The sequence below is a fragment of the Adiantum capillus-veneris genome, chromosome 13 (genome assembly GCF_014529385.1).
Source record: "Adiantum capillus-veneris isolate H3 chromosome 13, ASM1452938v2, whole genome shotgun sequence".
In the NCBI taxonomy this organism is placed as follows: domain Eukaryota; kingdom Viridiplantae; phylum Streptophyta; class Polypodiopsida; order Polypodiales; family Pteridaceae; genus Adiantum; species Adiantum capillus-veneris.
The window spans coordinates 3,122,096-3,143,207 of record NC_140943.1 but is presented as its reverse complement, the minus strand read 5'-3'; the positions used below and the strand labels follow the sequence as shown (position 1 = coordinate 3,143,207).

Here is a 21,112-nt window from a genome sequence, read left to right as displayed (position 1 = left end):
AAGGACCCTCAGGAGTTGTACCTTGTTGTGATCAATAAATAAAGAAATACATAAAGGGACGCCAGTCTTTGGGACCAATGCTTCTAAGCGCGGAACTCTGTCGTGCCGTGTCAACTCTCTCTCTCTCTCTCTCTCTCTCTCTCTCTCTCTCTCTCTCTATTAAAGTTCAGTGATTTTGAAGTTTCTGTTTATCTGTTGCTATTGATTTCTCGCTCGGAGTGTCCAAGCCTGTTACAAACTCCAATACATGCACTAGAACATGCACACGAACTGCTACATTCGGAATGAACAAGAGTCACCTGAAGCCAGTACTGGAACTTGCATCCTTAGATGGACAATGAAATCAAAGAACATCCTTTGCTTCTAGAAGGAAAGTGATCCCCCTCTATCATCCATAATCCACAATCTAGTACAAAATTGCAATAGAATCATCAACCTGTTACCCATCGGTTAGATAGCTTTGTCGACAATTCCAAGAAAGACGTGCATTTGCAAAAGGCACAACACATCTACCAATCAATCTCCTTGAAAAAATTATAGCATAGAAACTTCTCCAGAATCGTCGAAGAAGATCCTACTGCTGTCCAGATACTTCTCAAGAAGCTGAAAATGAATAGCCCCCCTCTATCCAAGGGAGATGCCATTGCTTATTTCAAGAGGGTTTTGGACCACTAGGGTGGGTCATGCAAGATGAGGACCAGAAATGTTTGGGCTTTTTCACTTTAGGGTCTAGAGACGCCAGACAGCTATTCTGCAGGAGAGGGGGCCCTTCCAAGCTCAGCACAATCACCAACTTCTTCATGGCTAAACGCCCAAGTATAAGTACGGCTGCGGACACCGCACATTCTTTCATTAACTTTAGCAAGGACACAGCATTCAAAGGCTTCATCTCCTGGACGTGACATGCTCAAATTAGCAGTGGCACTCAGCCCATGCCCCCTCAGGAGGAAACTCAGACGCCCCATCATAGGCAGATCTAAGCTATTATTGAACGCCATGAGAGTAAGATGTGGAGGCATCTCAATCACATACAGATACAGCTTCCAATGAGAGAGGTCACTTGAGAGAGAGCTTTTCATTTCTCTCTTTCTCTCTCAGAGCAATGATTCTTTCAAGTTCCAACTGCCTTAATTTCAGTAACAAGGGGATCAAAGGTTGAACCTTTCAGTTTCTGTCCAGTTGCGAGCTTGCAAAACATCGTAGATGACAGTCTTCCAGTAGCATCGAAACCTTATGCTGTGCATGGGGCACAACGAGAAGAATTATGACCTGAGAAAGTAATGGCCCAGCAGGTGAGAGAAATTTTGAAAGAGCTTACGTGGAGGCGGGAATGGGGGGAGGGAGCTGGGAACCGGAAGGAACGTGATGATGCTTGTACTGCACATGCGCCCGCTCTCTAGCAGCCATCACTCGCGCCCAAGTATTTACAAAACTAACCGCTTTTAGATTTCATACCATGCTAAAGTTTTTCTTTGCCTCCAAAGGCCTCGGTACCCAAGGGGCCCAAGGTGGTTCAAATTTGCTTGTGTGACAAGTGTCCCTATGGAAACAAGATGAAAAAATGTGATAAAATCACGAGGCTTGCCATAGAAATTTTTCTTGGTAATAGAAAATTGGAAACCGAAGAATTAAGAGAGAGAGAGAGAGAGGCAGGTGGAAATCCATTGAATCTAGCATAGTTGCTTTGGGAGACACACATTTTAGAGATGAGGTAATTGTCGTACACGCATGTTGAGCCTGAAGATCGAGTAGGGAGAAAAAATCTCTTGATCAAATGGTTGTAGGTTACAAAAATTGTGTTTGATACATATGGTGAGATGAGTTGATATACATCAAAGCAGGTGTTTGGATGGTATGAATGTAGATTCCCTTTGCTTCGATGGTTTGGTGGGTAGGAAGGGTGGGGGAAGTGGGAAGGGAGGGGAGGTCTCCCCTCCAATGATCTTTGGGTTATTTATTTTGGGATCAGCATATATGTGATTGAATGATCTGACCAAAAGCAAAATCTTGTGCCACAAATGTAGTGAGGTTGTTGGCTTCTCACCCAAATATGGTCTAGCATTGAATTATAGATGGTTGTTGTATCTTTGATTTGTTGCCGATAGTTCTCTGAATGAAGTAGAGATTCCAACTATTGGTATTGGGTTTTTGTGGTGCTGATGTCGATGTTGAAGTCCCCTAGTATGATGCTCAGGTTTTTTTTATTGTTTTCTTGTATCAAGTGTTGGAGTTCAAAAAGAAGTGTTTCTATTGGTGTGTTTGGTGATTTGTATACATTCATGACATGGATATGAGTTGTAGTTTGATTTTCGAAAGAGAAAGTTGCATCAATTATTTCAAGTCCTACTCTTGAGATGGTTTTTTGACATATGGATTGAATGCTTGGATGGTGGAATATAGATACACCATAACCATTATAATGTTGAATATGCTCAAAGTTTGGTGTCAGGGGGTTCATACTTTTTTTCTGTTTCGTTTCTTGGAAGCACAAGATGCTGGATGACATGAAGTTTGGGTCGCCCTTGATGTGGTCAATGTGTTTGTTGATTGAGACGATGTTTAATGATGCAACAATATGGTGTGTTTGTGCAAGTGCAACTAGGGGCTCGTTCAAGTAGGACCATCTAGCATCTGTCCGGAGACGTTTGATTTCTTTAAGGACTATGGGGTCAGTTTTGATGTGGCTCTTGAGAATGGGACTAAGAATATGTAGATTTGCAGGGTCTTTGATACGTGATAGAGCTGTGTAGACCAAGCCATGGGATTGGATCCCAGTAGGGTCGAATGCGACTGTTGTCATTGTCAAGCCTTGGGATCTATGGATTGTGCGTGTGTTCGTTGCTTGAATTGGGAGTTGTGTTCTTGAGACTAGGTTGAGTGGGTTCTTTCCTACTTGAAAGTCTTTTGTGACTTGAAGTATTGGTGGCCATTGTTTGTTTATGTTTGCATGGTAGAGATGTGCATTTTGGGATCGATGTCTTCTCCCAATTGAGGTATCGAAGAACTCCATCCAAGCTATTAATGATTGTGCTCTGTTGTTTGTTGTTTGGAAGATTCCATCTGCACCATTGACCAAACCATCAAGCACATTGATATTGCTAGCACAAAGTTCGACTATCATTCTTGGCTTTAGCTCAAGGATGGAGGATAATCCAGCAGTTACTTGAGGGTTGTTTGGAATGACTAGGTTCTTTGAGCATGTTTTGTGGAATTTGTCATGAGCTTTGATGATGTATGGTGTCTCTTGCAAGTTCTCAAAGACCGTTTGGTTGTGCTTGGACTTTAGTTTATTTGTGAAGAAAAGATGAGGTGTTTTAAAAATATTGAAGTTGTTGTTTGCAAATGTGTCATTGATAAATGCCAAGTCTCTTTGTGTTTGCTCCGCAACACGTACCCTATTTAAGACCTCTATAAACAATTCATTTGATTGACGCATTGCTGTTGTTAGCTCAACGCATGTGATATGTGTGTTCCAGCTCGATGGTGTGAGGATGTCAAGTGTATTGCTTGTGTCACTGAATATCCAGCGATCACGGACAGGGCTTGCTTGGCAAAGATCGCCACAAAAGATAACGTCCAGGCCACCGAAGGGTTCATTGTGTTTGTGCTTTATAGATCGGAGTCTTGTGTCAATAATACGCAGCAGCCTGTTGCCTATCAAGGAATCCTCGTCAAAAACAACTAGTTTGAGGTTTGCGTTTGCTTGGGATAGGTCATTGAGGGTGTCGTTGGAAAGAGGGACCATCTCAATTAGCATCAATGGAAGGCGCAACGCAGAGTGTATTGTTGTGCCACCAAGGTTGAATGCTGCTTTGCCTGTATATGCCATCAACAATGTTGTTGGAAGCTCAATATTTCCTTCTATCGAAGGTGCATAGTGTCGAACCAAGCCTTGGATGATTGCACGCAAAGTAAACGTTTTCCCTGTGCCGGCACCTCCTGTTAAAAAAAGGTGGATTTTGTCATTTGGGCATACTCTCTTTTGTGTCATAATATCATCGTAAAGATGTCTTTGCTCTATATTCAAACTCATGACAATTGAGTGATATTCTTCATTTGGCATTCCAAGGAATCTGGACGATGTTGGTAGTTGAGTGGTATGATGCCTTGTGGTTGGTAGGTCGAGATCAAGCTCATAAGTGAATTGTTCTTGTTGAGTTTCTTGTGAGGAGATTGAGCAAGATGTTGATGATTTTTGATTGTTGATTTCTAATTTTGTGAAAGGCTTCATGTTTTGTGCAATTATAGCAATATTAGACTCATATCTCTCTCTCCAAGTTGATGTCAAAGCATCGAACGTGGATTCATTGCTTGTGAACGGTAGAAACAACAAACATAGTTGGTGGTAATGTCTCTCGTTGTCGATCTCCTTGTTGAAGCTTGTATATCTGATAATCCGAGGCTTTTTGCACTTGTGGTGTGTCCCTTGTGAGATAGTGTATTTGCTTGCATACTCTGCCAAACAAAGATTTTGTATGCTAGTTGGTCTTTTTGTATACTTTGTTACGAGATCATCAAAGAATATGTCTGTGTCATCAGGATGAAGTGCTTGCAAGGAAGTCTTCCTCTTTAACAATAGTGTTCTTTGGGTTTGGTAGTCTGCATTGATGAAGATAAATTGCCTGGTTGTGCTGTGCAATGGAAGAGATAGTGAAATGTATGTTGCTTGTTGAGTTGTGATTTCTTGAGCATTGATCAGGGCACCTCCAATTTTCTTAAGACGCTCCAATGTGGGAAGACTCTCCTTCTTGCATTTCTCAAGGATTTTGTTGATTGCTTTGCTTGTGGTCGAATCTGTTTTTTTCATATATGATGTGTAGTATGCAGCAGCTCCATGAGGATTGAAAATAAACTGAATATCAAGATTGCCATCCCACAATGTGCACATTGTTTTGTTGAAATTGTTTGTGTATATATCTTTTGTTGTCTTTTGAGCAAAAGTGTTGGTTCTGAGAGCAAAATTGAGAGTGTCTCAAGGTACATGTCTTCATCCATGCTTAAAGAGGATAACCAATTATCAAAACTCATTTCAAGGCAATGTGGCAAAGCTGCAAGTTGACTTTCGAGTAGTGTCTTATTCGCAAGAAGAATGGATTCCCGTTTTTCACTTGGTCGTATTGGACGCAGGATAGTTGTTTGCCGTGCAGGCGGTCTTGGAAATCCAAAACGGCAATGCTTCTTTCTTTTTTTGCAAGTTCTACGATGGGAATGGATTTGTACTTTTTGTAAGTCAACAGGTAATTCATCTTTGTCACTTGAGATGTATTTATCAACAAAAGCAATCACTTCTTTGTCATCAGAAATCCCAAGCTTTGGAGAATTGTCAATCCAAATTAATCCATGATCATGTTGGCTTCCCCTAAGCTGAAATTCTATGACAAAGAAAAAATCCATGATTTGGCCAAGTATTTTTGAATTGCGTTTCAACTCTTTCTTAAGTGCGTTGAATCTATGGACATAGTACCGAGCTGTGGTGATAGGATCTGCACGAACCAACGCACGGATATAATGTGCATTGGATTGGAAATTAGATTCATTGATTTGTGGATTAAGCGCAACAAGACATTCGTGCAATGGCTTCCATCTTTGCTCCGCACATGATAGAGTGACAAAAGGTAGGTTGTCCTATTTGTCGAATCATGGCGAAGACATTGCGCTTGAGTTTGGCCTTGTAATCTGATGATGTTCGCAGAGATTCAAAGTCATGATATCCTAGCTGGGATGATAGTATTCGATCAATGTTAGTGTTGTTATGAACATCTTTTGCGCATAGTTGCATGCCTTGCAATTTTCCCTTGCGCAGACGTACCCATATAGAACCAAGCACCTTGCCAATGATAATCTTCATCACTTTGAAGAACAAATTTTCAATGTCTAATGCAAAGCGTCTATCCTTGTTTTTGAGCTCCCATTGTGCGATCTTTAAATAATTTTTTTTCGCAAGATTTTCATAGGTTCTTCTTTTTCCAAAGAACAAAGCTGGAAAAGACAATTCCTGACAATCGGCATCATCAAATAGGCTCAGTGGGGAAAATCCTTCACATGGAGCGACACTATGGACATGTGCACTGTGATCAATGACTTGTTGTGAAGAATAGATACCATGGACAAGGGTGTCGGAATGTTCATTCACTAGCTCATCAACCTCATCTTCTTCATACAACACTACATATGGACTCATGTGAAAAGTAGAAACCCAAGCTTCATTAATAGAGGCTTTGTGCTCTATGTATAAAGGGGTGCTAATCATTCAGTGCTTGGAGCACATAAAAGGGACGTACACCACCACTAAGGTATGCATGGGCATACTCAAGTTTACGCTTAATTTCCACAAGGATTGTAGCATGCTCATCACTAAAACACGGCAAGATTGCTTGAATTCTTGTCAAGTCTGCCATGACATTAACAACGCTGCCTCACAGCCCGAACTGACCCTCATAATTGAGCTCTCGTATTTGGGTGAAAGGAATGCGAAGTGATACAAGGCGCTTCTCAATTGCATTTAACAATGCAATGCTTCCAATACTTTCATTGAGAAGAGAATGTGGATGTATGCAAAAGAGTGGCTTCCTTTGAGATTTCAAGCTTTGCTTACAAAAGAAACAAACTCTTTTGTCTAGAGCAGAGTTAAATATTTGCAATCCCATCAAGGTCTGGAGAAAAGATGCTTCGAGCACACTCAAACAATGCAAACTCTTTTTGAACAAAAGACTACCACAGCTTAAACATCCATATGCACGAGTGTCTTGAATTTCCACTAGATATTTTTGTTTCCTAGATCTTTTATTAGATTGAGGCACAACATTGTCTTGATGCAACATTTTCGATATTGAGTAAACTTTCTTTTGAATTTGTTTCAAAGTGTAAGAAGAACAAATTGTGTTCGAAATCGAGAAGCTATCTGCAGTGCTGTCTTATTTGGAAAACTCTTCACAACGTCCACCAATCTAGCGGCAAGATCTTTAGGCCAGGAGCAACGCTTACGTTTCTTGGTGGAAGATGATTGTGGAAAAACAAACAATCCATCTTGACAAATAAAGACGAACAAGCCATGAGAAGAGGAAGAAGATGCAACACAAGGATTAGCGTTAAAAGAATGTTGATGAATTTGTTCTTGAAAGACATGAACAACACATTGAAACTCCAACACATGGCAAGCTAGATTGATCAAATTGATTGAAAGCAAAGGAGAATTTTCTCTTGTGCCCATACGTTGGCAAACTAGAGATTCAAGAGTTTTGTCGTCGACATTACAAGCAACACGCTCATCATTCCACAGTTTCAGCCACACACTTGTGATCTCCAAGTCGTGAGAACGAAATCTTGCAACAATATGCTTGGACAAAATTTTCTCTAATGAATTGACAGAGATATCTACACCACATATAAACAATAATGCCCTCAAAACATCTTGATTACAAGGAGACGATGTCCAAAATGTTGAGTCGATTGAACATTGGAAACCATCTAAACAAAAAACAGTTTTATCATCAAGAGATAATCCCGCCATAATGCCTAGATACAAAAGGATATTCAGCAGAATATAGGCTTACTACACGAGTGCAAGGCACATTAGATAGACAGCATCTCCCTATTCGGACTTAAAGCTTGTTACATACCCATGTGCATCAATTGAGGAATGCCCATCTCTTTTCATTCCCACCAAGGAAGCTTTCAAACTCACTAGATCAGTTTCATACAAATGCAAAAAAGAAGAGGATAAACGAAGGACTTGGTCAACGATCTTTCCGTGCAAGGTGATAGAAATGCCTTTGCCGTCACGAGGAACCAGCTTTGCTTGAAGAGCAGGAACTTTCCATATTTCAACAACTTTGTTGCAAGCAAAACAATGAGGATTAGAGCTTTGGCGGTTGACCTGGGCAGATTTGCAAACTCCACATAAATACTCCAATCCAACATTGTTGACGTTAACAACCTCAAGGGAACCAAACACTTGAAATTAACATAAAGGGATCACACAATGCACAATGAATACAATGAACCTACCAAGCGAAACTCACCGTTTTTCCGAATCCCATACTTGCAATCTGCTTATCACGGATATTTTTGAAAACCAACTTCAATTGAGAGGACAATGGCAGCAAGATAGTGTAGTCCACGACAGACAATGTGTTAGAGAATTGTTTGAAGACATTTATGTTGTGGGCCACACAATCATAAAATCCATTCTCTTTGACTTCATTGGATATGTTATAAAAATCAGCCTTTCGAGAAGGTACAAACAAAAGCTGCAACAATAACAAACAATCAAAACACGATCAAGAACACTTAGAGCTGTGTATAGAAGCTTATCGTTGCTCTATCAACATCAGCAAGGCCATCAACAACAATAAGCCTAGTGCCACTACTCCCATCACTTTTCGCCATGTTCTCCACCTTGATAACAGTAAATGCTACAGTAGGCACACCATCTTCAATTGAGGAAGTCCATGATGAGACAAGATCTTTAATCTTGTGCTCAGGAAAGAGAGTTAGCACAAAGTCGAATGAAGGAGCCTTCACAATAGATGTAGTTGCATCAGCATAGAGAGCAAGTTGGCAAGTGCCTCCATCACTAGGATTCTTTTTCCTCACAACAGGGCCCTCAATACGTATAAAATCACCCACCGCAAATGAGTTGACAAACTGTTCAATATAATTTTCTGCCACAATTACAAAAGTGATAGTATGATGTGCAACCTTGTCCACCTTCAAAAATCTGCTGTAGTTTGCTTTTTGGATTTTATATGTGCCATATTTTGCAAGCACCTTGCCAATGAAGACAAAACGGAAGTTAATGGCATCAGCAAGCTCAGAAATAAGAAGCTCGGAATGCCAATTGAGATTCAAAAGAGTCAACAATAGGCTTTGGCTCTTCTTTAATAGATGTTAAGCCCAACGAACGACTCACACCAATAGAGGGAGTGGCAATCCCGGAAATGTTAAGCGATGTTTGCCCTACATCACATGACACACAATACTATTATTATCGATTACAGATTGGTAAGGCATAGAAATTTAAACAAAGCTAACCTCTCACAGTGGCCATTCCCCTTGCAATACTAAGGGCTTTTTGAACAGATTTTGGAGATTTCTTTAACTTGGCCTTGGGACTGAGCTTTTTAAATGTTGAGTTTGGAGAACCTACTAAGCTACTTGACGATCCAAGGCCCCCACTTTCAGACACAACTTCATGCAAGTTTTCAGTTCTAGGAGATGCGCTCAAAGTCTCAAAGTAATCATTGCTTGAGTTTGTAGTGAAAGCATCTATAATCAAGAGCAATTTCAAGACAGATTTCAAGATAAGCAAGACAACAAGACTCTTAAGCACCAAAAGAGGAAACAAAATGCATAGGTGTATTATCATCCATATTCGAATCCATGGCGCCTTGGTATAGAGAGTGATGCTATGCTTTGATAATAGATGTGGCTATAAGGATTAAAAGATTGTACTATAGAGGAGGTTAAACTCTCAACAAGAGCAATCTCACAGTAAGAGGCTTGTAAAACGTGATAGTTCTTCAAAATACCTTTGGCTTTTATATACTAACAACTCAAAGAGTGAAATGTGATGGATAATCTTGAGTACTTCAAGAAAGATAGTTTGAAAGTTCCACTCAAAGGTTGGCAATAAATGCAGATTTTTACAATTGTTCCCATCTATCATTATATTGTAGTGGGTCACGACCTATACACTCCACAGAGAGAGAGAGAGAGAGAGAGAGAGAGAGAGAGAGAGAGAAGAGTGGGCTCTTTTAATTAACTCTACTTCGATTTTTGCAATAACATTAAAAGCTACAAATAACTCAACTATTACTAGAGAGAAGAGAGAAGGAAAGATAGGTGCATCCTAAATATTAGAGAGAGGAGAGAAGAAAAGTGCAAGGCTGCAAATGAGATGAGAACTACAACTAAGTAAATTAAAAAATCTAAAAGATAAAAACAAATATGACCTTAAATCATCACATCAAAACGGATTTATTTTCTCACTTCACAATATTAACAATGAACCTTGAGACAATCATATTTAATAATGAGAGTTAAATCATTTTTTTTACATTGAAATAATAACCTCACAACCATAAATTGTCAACGCCGAATCCCAAAACCCTAACCACATACTCAGCTAGTCCAAATAATCCATCAATAGGATTAAATCATGGACCAAAATTGCATCATAGAATGTGGAGCCAATCGTATTTAATTAAAAGCATCTCGCCACACCCAAAAAATAATTATAGCAAAAAAAAGCATGGAGTCCATCAACAACAATCGAACAAAGTTTGGGATATAGTTAACTTCAAAACATTACACATAATCAAACTTCATTGACACCGAAAAGTTGGCTACTATTATAGTATTCAAGTTATTTAGCCCATTACATAGTGTCCTTGACCTCAACATACATCAAGCAACCCAATCTATCCAATCCCGTCAACGATTCTGCACGACCCTGTAGAAAACAGCAAACTGTCAAACAACCAATCAATCGGTATAGAGCAAGATCAAACAAAAAAATCTCTTTAAAACATACCCAAAATTAACACAAAAAATCTATTTAAAACATACCCAAAATTAACACAGCAGAACGCCCTGATCCACCACAGACCGACGGAGAAGACGACAATGCAGCACGACAACACCGGAAATAGCAACAGTAGAATAGATTGGCGTCCAGTCCATCACAGGCCGACGGAGGAGACGTCCTAATAGAGCAGCAAAACCCCGATGCATAGAGCAGCACGGCACAGTACAAAACGACCCAATCCACCACAGACCGACGAAGAGGACGGCAATGCAGCACGACATAACCAGAAACAATAGAAGCACCACAGATCGGAATCCAAGATCCGCCATAGATCGGCGAAGGCGACGTCCAAACAGAGCAGCACGGCCCGAATCCACAGAGCAGCACGGCACCACATGTTCAAGTGCCACTTCAGATCGGCGAAGGAGACGAGAAAAAAGAGCAGCACAACCCCGAGACACAGAGCAACACAGCACCAAGGCACGACCCCAATCCACCATAGACCAGCGAACCAAGAACACGAGGCACTCGCAGAGAAGCACAGTAGAGCACAAGCGCGGCCAAAATCCACCATAGATCGGCGAGTAGGACGACAAACCACAACAACGCATGACTGCGGAGAGGCAAGGCACTGAAACATGCCCAACAGCGCCATAGACCAACGAAAAGAACCACGCCACACAAGCCAGCATGTTCTCAACAACCCCATGCAAGCAGGGTAGCACCAGAGGAGCAGAGCAGGAGCGCGGCCCAGAACCGCCACAGGCCGGCAAGCAGGGCGACATGCCCCCATGCTATCATGCGCGAACGATAGCACCACGGGAGCGGAGCAGGACAACAGAGCAGGAGCACGGCCCAGAAGTGCCATAGGCCGGCGGACAGGACAATAGAGAGCACCAAGACAACAAGCAGAGACACCCCATGCGCAGTGTTAACCCTCACGGCTCACAGACACCCTATTACCTACGACGGACGTTGTAACCTACGACGGACGTTGGAACCTACGACGGACATTGTATTATTTATTTGGTAGAGTCAGGTACCGGGCTTGTCGGTCCAATAGGAAAAGGGTAAGAGTGATCGCCGATGAGAGGCGCACTCTAACTGGAACATTCAAGGGATTAGTTGGCTAAGCATGGGCGCCCAAGTGTGAATGGGGTGAGCTCATATAAAAGTCAACTAAACCTAAAATTCACTCATTCTCTCCTTTGTGCAATAGAAGAGTGCTCTTGCTCCATCTCCATCTCCATCTCCATCTCCTTCTTCTTCACCTCCTTGTGTGTGTGTGTATGTGCGAAAGAGAGAGAGAGAGAGAGAGAGAGAGAGAGAGAGAGAGAGAGAGAGTGTGGGCTATCGAGCATTACGAAGGCACGACGGCGGTGAAGCGGTTGAGCACGGCATAGTGGCGTCTCCTTCTTCTTCGCGGCGAGGAATCCTCCACGAAGCAAGCGTAGAGCGGTGAGTGACACACCATCGCCTTCTTTGAGCTTACTAGTTTAGGCTTGTTGTGTGCTTGGAGCCATTTGTGGCTCGCACACGGTGTATCGGCAAGTTCCTTGCATTGACACGTGCGACATACGTGCACATTTTTGGCGTCGTTGCCGGGGAATGCCATACACCAAGCTCAATTAGCACTCTGTGCTTCTCCGTGGTGCAATTTCTATTGTAGGAAAGGTAAGGAAGGAGTGTGTGTGTGTGTGTTGAGAAGAGGGATTTGGTGTTATACTGTGTGTTTTTTTTATTAATGGAGTTTTCAAAGGTTCTATGTTATTTCTCTGTGTATTAAGGTAGTTAGTTTTCTTTGTTAATAGAGATTTCAAAGGTTCTGTGTTTATTCTCTGTGTATTAAGGTAGTTAGTTTTCTATGTACAGTAAGTAGGAAGTAGATTAGTGAGAGTTAATAGAGTGTGTTAGTGTGTAAGAGTAGGTGTATTAGTTAGAAGTAGGTAGAGAGAGTGTGTGTGCGCTCTCGCGCAGGCCGCGGCGGCCTTATCCTTTAAAAAGAAAAAATAAAAATAAAAATTTAAAGGTAGGACCGGGATCGAGAATATCTCCTAGACCCAAGCCCAAGCTCACGCTCAGACCTAGGCCTCAGTTGCCTTTAAAAAAAAACGAATTTTAGCTTCACACGTAGCTAAAAATTGATTTTTGAGGACCAACGGAACGTCAGATGCCCAAAAATTGTGTTGTAAAGCACACAGCGACCCTTTAAGTGATACGCTCGTTTCGAGCTATCACGCACTTCAAAAAAAAAATTCAAACATTAAAAAAACATCAAAAACAAGAAAAAATCAAGTAGAAAACGGGGTGCAAACACCCACAAAACAAAGCAAGTAACCTTTGAGGGTACTTGCAGACACTTGTAGGGCACCCAAAGCACATGTATCTACGCTCTGGTCGTGTGCTAGAGTCCGAACAACTAGCTAGTGCTTCGATTTACGGGGGTACTCACTATCCTTCCACGCTAGGGTCTACGCCCTCGGCGGGGACCCAAGGTAGTGCAACCCAAGACCCAAATATAGCGGCTAGCGACTCTTCCTCTGACTACGATATTATGGAAGAGCATCTTACACAAAGCCCCGGGGGAACAAATGAAACCGTACCTAGCTGGGCCCAGCAACCTGGAACTAGTGTTTTTAGCCGTTTAATGGAAACTTTTAGTAGAGCTACGCGCTCTGAACCTACGGCTAGTGAAGTAAATGAAGGGGGTGGGGAAGTAGAATCACCATTCACATCTCCTGTAGACCCCATACTCCCTCAGAGTGTCCACGTGGACATTCTACCTACCTCATTTAATGAGGTCCCTACCGAGCTACCACCTTCCAAAGTCGCCTCTAAGGTAGCGGTGACTAAAAGTCAAAACACGGGAAGCAACATTGCATCCACCTAATGGCAACCCTCTAGTACACCAAGTTTGGACGGGGTATTTCTCAATGAAAATTGGGAATATGACCTACACACGGAGACTTTGACATACCTATACATGGGCTACACATACCATGTGGGTTGGGTTGAGGTTGTACAATCCACATCTAGTGCTACTAGTCTAGAGGAACAACACATGATCTGCAATGTCATCCATAGGATTATCTAGTCCGAGAGGCAAAATCGAGGAATAAACATACCTTCGACGGGTCCTATGCGATTTTTAGACACGGGCAAAGGGAAACAACCCACTCTATCACAAATGGAGACTCCCCCAGTGAGTCCCATCGATCCCCCATATGTTGTTTCGCCAGGGGTCTCAATGCAATCTGAACCCACAAGTGATAGCTTTACTTTTCCAAGTCTAGCTCATCTTTCCCTTGATGACACCACGGCTACCATGCCTACCCCAATGATGGGCATGCCAAGAAACACACCATGGACCTCGTTTGTTAGTAAAGCACCGCTACATGGTAGCTCAATGCCTGCGATAGTACCTACAAGTGCGTACCAATCGTATGCACCTATGGGTCCACGTACTCATGTAGTCCCTACCCCTCCCATTGTTTCAACTACCTATGCCCCACAACCACAACACCCAAGTTTTTATTTCCATGGGACTATACCGGCTAGCATTAGCATGTCACATCCGACGTCTGCTATGCCTAGGGCCACACATATGAACTTTGGACCACCACATGGCACAACATCGTACCCAACGTGGAACCCAAGGGCTTCCTATGCGCCAAGCCCAATGCCAATACCTACTCCACATGTAGTCTCTGGAGCGTCTTCACCCACGGTGCCTGCTCACTTAGGTGACTTGGCAACATTTGCTCAAGCTATTGGTCGATCTATTGCTGAGAATATGCGTAACACGCCTGATAGAGAGCCTAGAAGTAAAGCAGTTCAAATAGCCAAGCTCACACAAAAATTTAGTGGAGACGGGGATGTGAGAAAGCATATCGAAGTGTTTGAACAAATATGCGATTCTCTAGGAGAACACAATGACCTACATAAGAGCAATGCTTTAAGCCTAACCTTAAGTGGAAAGGCTGGGGATTGGTATAGAACCCTAAGGGTGGAAGAAAAAACGATTTACCCTACTCTTAGGAGACTGTTCTTAAAAGAATACATATGAGAGGGAGTACTTTGGGGTGTAGCCTCTCAGCTCCAAAAAGCCCAACGAGAGGAAGGAGAGTCGGTGAGAGACTTTATAAGTCGCTTGAAGCATTTGAATTCTCATTGTAATCCAAATGAGCGCTTCAACAATAACCAATTGCTGGATAGATTCATTAGGGGATTACGACATGAGGATATCTACAATGGCCTAGTCATTAGAGGTATCACCACTTGGGAAGAAGTCACCACCAATGCGATCCAATTGGGGGGTAATTTAATGATTCAAGGAGAAAGAGTGTCTGTTGAGTCTAAATCTATTAGCTCACAAGCATCGGGGCATCAGCCAATGACCCTAAAGCCTATTGCTAAGGAGCCAAAGATATCTGAGATGACTTTAGCAGATCTCACCAAGGCTATTCAAGAGAGTCTTAGAGACAATCGTGCTCCGCAAAACAATCATATGTATCCAAGAAGGGAGCAGCAATGGTGCTCAGTATGCTATGGACCGCATAGTACAAGTGAATGCCCTACTTTTAGAGTAAAATTCAATGGGAACTGCAATGCATGTGGGAGGTATGGTCATCAAGCTAAGGATTGCATAGTATTTAAGCGTGCGATGGCCAATAGAACAACCTTAGCATGGACAGACACACCTCGAGTGCCTGCCTTGATGCCGGCCCCACCTCTTGAACAAACAGCACAACACATGGTCCCTAGGGCCCAAAATATTGTTCAAACAACAACCTTACTACCTCCAGTGCTAGGACCGCAACCACCACATCCGAGAATCACTTCTGTGAATCAAGTGGGTTGTGAGTCATCTATTTCTTGTTTGGAAGGCTATGAGGAAGATATAGATCCTAATATCGCCTATGGGATGGATGTGCTTGAAGAAATTCCACAATACTACATGGAGGACTATTGGGGACAAGTCAAACCTGTATATCAAGTAGCTGCTCTTGCGGCAAGAGGCCAAAATACCAATTACACCGCTAAGAGACCACCTCTTCAATGCTATGAGCGTGGAGGTCCACGTCGTGTAGCCGAGTGTCCTATTAGGCTACAAAAGAACGCCACACTTATGCAAACCAATCAAGCGAGCACGTCTACAATGCCGATACTCATGTGTAATCGATGTGGCATAGATCATTTGATTGCCCAATGTCCAAATAATCCAAATGCACCGAAGATCACGCCATTAAACTTGATTGAAGTTACCGAGGAGCCATCACCAAGTACACCCGTGGTACCAGTAAACGTACTCACACGATCGATGCTCCAAAAACAAAATTATATTTCTTGAGGAAAGAGACACGACATCAATTGCCCAATCTCAGAAAAAGAAGAAAACATGAAGAAAGAGATCGCAAAAAGCAGTGAAGTCAGACCCCAGTTCAAAGACCAACATAGGGACTGGTGATGACCCCGTATATATGAACGACGCTGAAGAAGATTCTGATTCAGGTGAAACCATGGAGACCAAAACGACCACTAAAATAGAAACCAACAAGGAAGATCTTCATGAGCCACAATGGCCAGGATCCAAAAAGAAGATAGGAACTTACCCAAACCCTACAGAGGAGATTGAGTGAGTCAAGCATTTAAGGAGTTTGGTAGAAGATACCCAAAGGGATCTAGAACCAGCACCTAGGAAGATCCAGATTACAGACACCGTGTTCCCTACGCAACAACAACCTCACCAAGTCCATAGACCCTTGGACATACCTAGTGTCATCCAAGAAGAAAGTGACTTAAAGTCATGGAAAAGTGGGCGTACTCACTTCTTGATGGAAAGAATGTTTACAGAGGGACTACCTGATCCTATCGAAGAAATGGAGATCCCATCTTCCCCACGTCAAGGGACTCAAGGCCAAAAGGTGTCGTTAAACATTGCCAAATTGATGGATTTCATGTCTTTAGAAGTTAGAACCACCATCATGTCCAAACTATATAAAGACCCCGAGCTAGTATCAGCCCTTCGAGCCTTCCTCAATGGAGAACTGAAGTTTGGGCTACCACAATTTGCACAGATGGATGGAGCTGGGGAGATGCCAATAGAGGAGGAATACATAGATCCACAACCGAACCTAGATGAGAACCTTGTTATAGAAATACCTGTTAACAAGTTGGGACAATACTTTGAGGGTGATGAATCTAATGCAACTATACCAATCACTACTAAGGGATTAAATGTGAAGGGAATTCTTGATGGTGGCGCTGGGGTTAGCATTGTGACTAAAAATTGCTGGGAAGTTATGGGAAGACCTCACCTTGCGACCACAACCATAGTAGTGAAAATGGCCAATGGGTCTATTGTTAAACCTATTGGGATGCTAGAAGATCTCAAGATCAAGGTCTTTGGACATAAAATAAGGATTACCTTTATTGTTATGGATTTCTTCAAACACACTATGGCATCGGAGTGATCTTAGGACGTCCTTTCATGAGGGAAGCAAAAATGGTGCATGACTGGTCTAAAAACCATGTCTACTTGCAGTTCCAAGATTCCGTCATTCGAGTGGATCTTGTGACGGGTCGAGCACATCCTCTAGGAAACAGGTTTATAATCGATCATAGATCTGACACCACAGTTCACTCGGCCCCATTGCAGTATTGTTATACGTGTAAAGCGGACACTGATGTTGGGGAAGATTCTCCTTATATGGATGTACTACCTGGGATGACTGAATCGGACAATGTGGATTGGGTCCACCTAGCAGCAACCATAGACACTTGGGGAAATAGGGGGACCACTTGTACCCTTAAACATGCTAGAAGCAATGCATATAGATTCTGATGATCTACAAGATGAAAGTTTGACTGGCATTGAAACCAGTAGCGCCTCACAAGACTATAGCCCACACGATTTGGGGTCAGAATCATTAGTTGAAATTGACTCTGAGGATGAAGAATCTGAGTTAAATCTTAGTGCAAATGTGGGGACAAACCATTCAAGGCCCAGTGGTAACCTAGATGATAATCTATCCAAGGGAGCAGAAGACACAAGTAGTGATTCATCTAGTGAGTCTTCACTAGAAATCGACCGTAATCGAGAATTAAACAAGAAGAGTAAGAGATATAAGAGGCGACGATATCGAGCAAATGTGCGTGCTAGAATAAATGAAAAGAAATCTACCGCAGAGTGGCTTAATTATATATGGGCATGTGATGCTCATCAAAAGTTGGTAGATAACTGGGGTGAATACCTTCAAAGCATTATGTGGTGTAGTCCACAACCCATCGACATCGCACAACTAGAGGCTACAGATAAGCCAAAGTTGAGCCGTACCGTAAGGAGACGAGAAAATCGAGAGTTAGCTCAACAACAAAAGGAATCAGAAGTTAAAACACAGTCCATAGAACAACAGGACCCCACAGACTTACACCTTGCACCTGAACATTTCAAATCCTATATCACAGAGGAACGTAAGGTTGTGTATACAAAGGCTCAAAGAAAACCTATCGATGGTAGCAGTGGAGTCTATGATGGTCCAACGATAGTTAAGGAAATAGAGTTAGCAGACCCAGGAGAAGAGTCTAAACCCATTTTCATTGCCCAAGATCTGACCGAGACTGAGGAGTGTGTACTTAAAGAACTTCTCAAGGAAATCAAGGATATATTTTCCTGGACTTATCATGATATGAAAGGTGTTCCACCTTCTGTGGTGCAGCACACAATCCCCATGAATAGCATGGCTAAACCAGTTCAGCAACGACCCTACCCAATGAATCCTAAATATGCAAAGATCGTTCAAGAAGAGATTGAAAAGCTTGTGGAATGCGGATTCATATACCCTATTGAGCACTCATAATGGGTGTCTCCAATAGTGATTGTGCCCAAAAAGAATGGGAAACTCAGAGTGTGCGTGGATCTCAAGAAGGTCAATGCCGCCACTAGGAGGGACCATTACCCCTTGCCATATTCAGAACATGTGCTTGAAAGAGTTGCAGGGAAGGAAGCTTATAGCTTTTTGGATGGGTACTCTGGCTACAATCAAATCACAATTGCGCTGGAGGACGAAGCTAAAACAGCCTTTATAACCGAGTTTGGAGTGTTCGCATTTCGTGTTATGGCTTTTGGCTTAACCAATGCCCCGACTACCTTTCAAAGATTAATAAACACTGCTTTTAGAGAATATTTGAGGGAGTTTTGTGAAGCTTTCTTAGATGACCTTTGTGTTTATTCCTCTTGGAAAGAACATCTATCATGCTTACGAAAAGTGTAGATTGTATCGCATCTCCTTAAACCCTTTCAAATGCCAATTTTAGGTTAGACATGGAGTCATTTTAGGGCATATAGTGTCCAAAAATGGGATTTCCACAGATGAGAGCAAAATTAAAGCCATTGCAGAATTGCTACCACCTAAAAACTATAAAGGAGTTCAAAGGTTCATGGGCCATGTTGGTTATTACCGACGGTTTATTTTAAACTTTGCCGAGATAGCTCGTCCTTTGTACAAGCTTCTTATTGAGTTCCAATGTACTACGGAGTGTCACCATGCTTATGAGTCATTGAAAAGGACCTTGACTAGCGCTCCTATTCTACGAGTGCGCGATTGGAATGTAATTTTTCATGTGCATATTGATGCATCGAACTTTGCTATTGGGTGTGTTCTAGCTCAACCAGGAGAACATAAACTAGACTACCCCATTAGCTTTGCAAGTCGTCAGTTGAATGATGCCGAAAGAAACTACACCACTACAGAGCGAGAAGGTTTAGGTATGATTTATGCAGTGAAGAAATTTCGCCACTACCTTCTGGCCAACAAGTTTGTGTTCTATGTTGATCATCAAGCCTTGTTGTATCTAGTAAATAAACCTTGTTCCACGGGAAGAATTACATGATGGTTGTTAATTCTCCTTGTGTTTGATTTTACCATTGTGGTGAGACCTGGTAAAAGACATGTCATGGATGATCATTTGTCTCGCATACCCAATGGTGAAGCCCCTACTGGAGTCGATGATGAATTGCCTGATACTTCTCTATTCCTAGTCGAAACCATACCTGAATGGAGTGAGAAGATTGTGAACTTTCTAGTTAATGGTTTTCCACCCAAAGAGCTTCGTAAGGACATAGCTCGAAAACTGTTAAAAGAATGTGAACCTTACTCTCTCATTGCAGGGACTCTCTACAGGCTAGGGAAGGATGATATTCTTAGGCGTTGTGCCCGTGAGGATGAGTATTTATACATACTGCAAGAAGCCCACATGGGTATAGCCGGAGGACATTTCTTAGGGGAACTAACAGCTAGAAAGGTGTTGCAATCAGGCTATTGGTGGCCAACCTTATTTAAGGATGCATCACTTTTTGCAAAAGGATGTGATGAATGCCAACGTTACAAGATCACACAACAAAAGGATAGGATGCCCTTACATCCTGTTAAAGTGACTCAACCATTTGAAAAATGGGGTTTAGACTTTGTAGGCCCAATTAGTCCGGCAGCTCGTAGCACTCAATCTCGATATATTATCGTTGCCACTGACTATGTGACAAAGTGGATGGAAGCCAGGGCGACACGTAAGGCCGATGCAAGGTCAACTGCCAAGTTTCTCTTTGAGAACCTTGTTACAAGATTTGGTTGTCCCTTTGAGATTGTGAGTGACAATGGTACTCATTTTATAAATGGAGTAATAAAAGAACTCACTACCAACTTTATGATAGCTCACCATAAATCCACACCTTATTATCCACAAGCAAATGGCCAAGCTGAGAGCACCAATACGACCTTAATCTCTATCTTAACCAAAACGGTGGAAGCTCATCGCACAGATTGGGATTTAAAGCTTACATCAGCTCTATGGGCTTATCGTACTACGTATAAAGTTGCCATTAACTGCACACCATTCAAGATGGTGTATGGCCAAGAAGCGGTTATGCCATGGGAGTTTGTCGTTCCTAGTCTTCGAGTAGCTTCTCAAGAAGGTTGGGATGGTAACCCCTTAGTTGAGCGATTATATATCCTTGAAAGGCTAGATGAAGAGAGGCAATTAGCTGTGCAAAATGCACTTGTGGAGAAAGATAGGAGGAAGAAATGGTTTGACCGTCATCTAAAGAACAAAGATATCAATGTTGGTGATAAAGTCCTTATGTATGGAGTTCATAACGAAAAGAAAAAGTTGAAATATGCGGGAAAAGGACCATATAGAGTATGTGAGATCACCCCACAAGGAACCATTCGTGTGGAGACTCTTGATGGAGTTGAAACCATTGGATTCCTCAATGGGAGAAAATTTAAAAGATACTATGATCCTTTAAGCCAAGAGGAGTTGCGTGCCACCCATACAAAAAAGGCAGCCAAGGCACAAATAGAATTGAAGAAGATACAAGCTCAAGCTGAGGCTAAGGAGCGACAACAACGTATAAGACAAAAACGAGAGGCTAACCTTGGAGTCACACATGCATTCCACGTTGAAATCGACGAGGATTGGTTGGACTCTGACACACCTCTACGATACCCTATTGAGCTAAATAGCACCTATGGAAAAGTGTTATATAACGCCTTATTGGACACGAGTGCTAAATATAATATGTTATCA

The 21,112-nt window shown here is 42.2% G+C and overlaps 2 protein-coding genes across 3 annotated transcripts in view; both read right to left on the bottom strand.

The window, feature by feature from the left end:
* Window positions 1-1,447, bottom strand: part of LOC147443527 (uncharacterized) — a 92,106-nt gene extending 90,659 nt beyond the window's left edge. For both annotated transcript variants that reach the window (XM_086526330.1, XM_086526331.1), the window contains exons 1-2: window positions 1,319-1,447; window positions 1,162-1,236 (exon numbers count right to left, since the gene is read on the bottom strand). In XM_086526330.1, the coding sequence (XP_086382456.1) occupies window positions 1,162-1,236; window positions 1,319-1,407 (164 nt within the window). In that variant the 5' untranslated portion in view covers window positions 1,408-1,447. The remainder of the gene's footprint in view (window positions 1-1,161; window positions 1,237-1,318) is intronic.
* Window positions 1,448-10,421: 8,974 nt separating this feature from the next.
* On the bottom strand, window positions 10,422-11,396 carry LOC147443526 (uncharacterized). The gene is made up of 3 exons (XM_086527674.1): window positions 10,831-11,396; window positions 10,570-10,706; window positions 10,422-10,453 (listed from the first exon to the last, which is right to left on the bottom strand). Exons 1-3 carry the CDS (start codon window positions 11,394-11,396, stop codon window positions 10,422-10,424), a joined length of 735 nt encoding a protein of 244 aa, XP_086383800.1.
* Between the last annotated feature and the right edge of the window lie 9,716 nt (window positions 11,397-21,112).

What these genes read in the sequence shown, in the direction of transcription:
- LOC147443526 (XM_086527674.1), bottom strand. Translation starts at nt 11,396, where the DNA reads ATGGCACTTCTGGGCCGTGCTCCTGCTCTGTTGTCCTGCTCCGCTCCC. An exon ending in ATCTTGGATTCCGATCTGTG is followed by an intron (nt 10,707 to 10,830) that starts GTGCTTCTATTG and finishes CTGCTCTATTAG; the next exon opens with GACGTCTCCTCCGTCGGCCT. An exon ending in TTCTGCTGTGTTAATTTTGG is followed by an intron (nt 10,454 to 10,569) that starts GTATGTTTTAAA and finishes TGTTTTCTACAG; the next exon opens with GGTCGTGCAGAATCGTTGAC.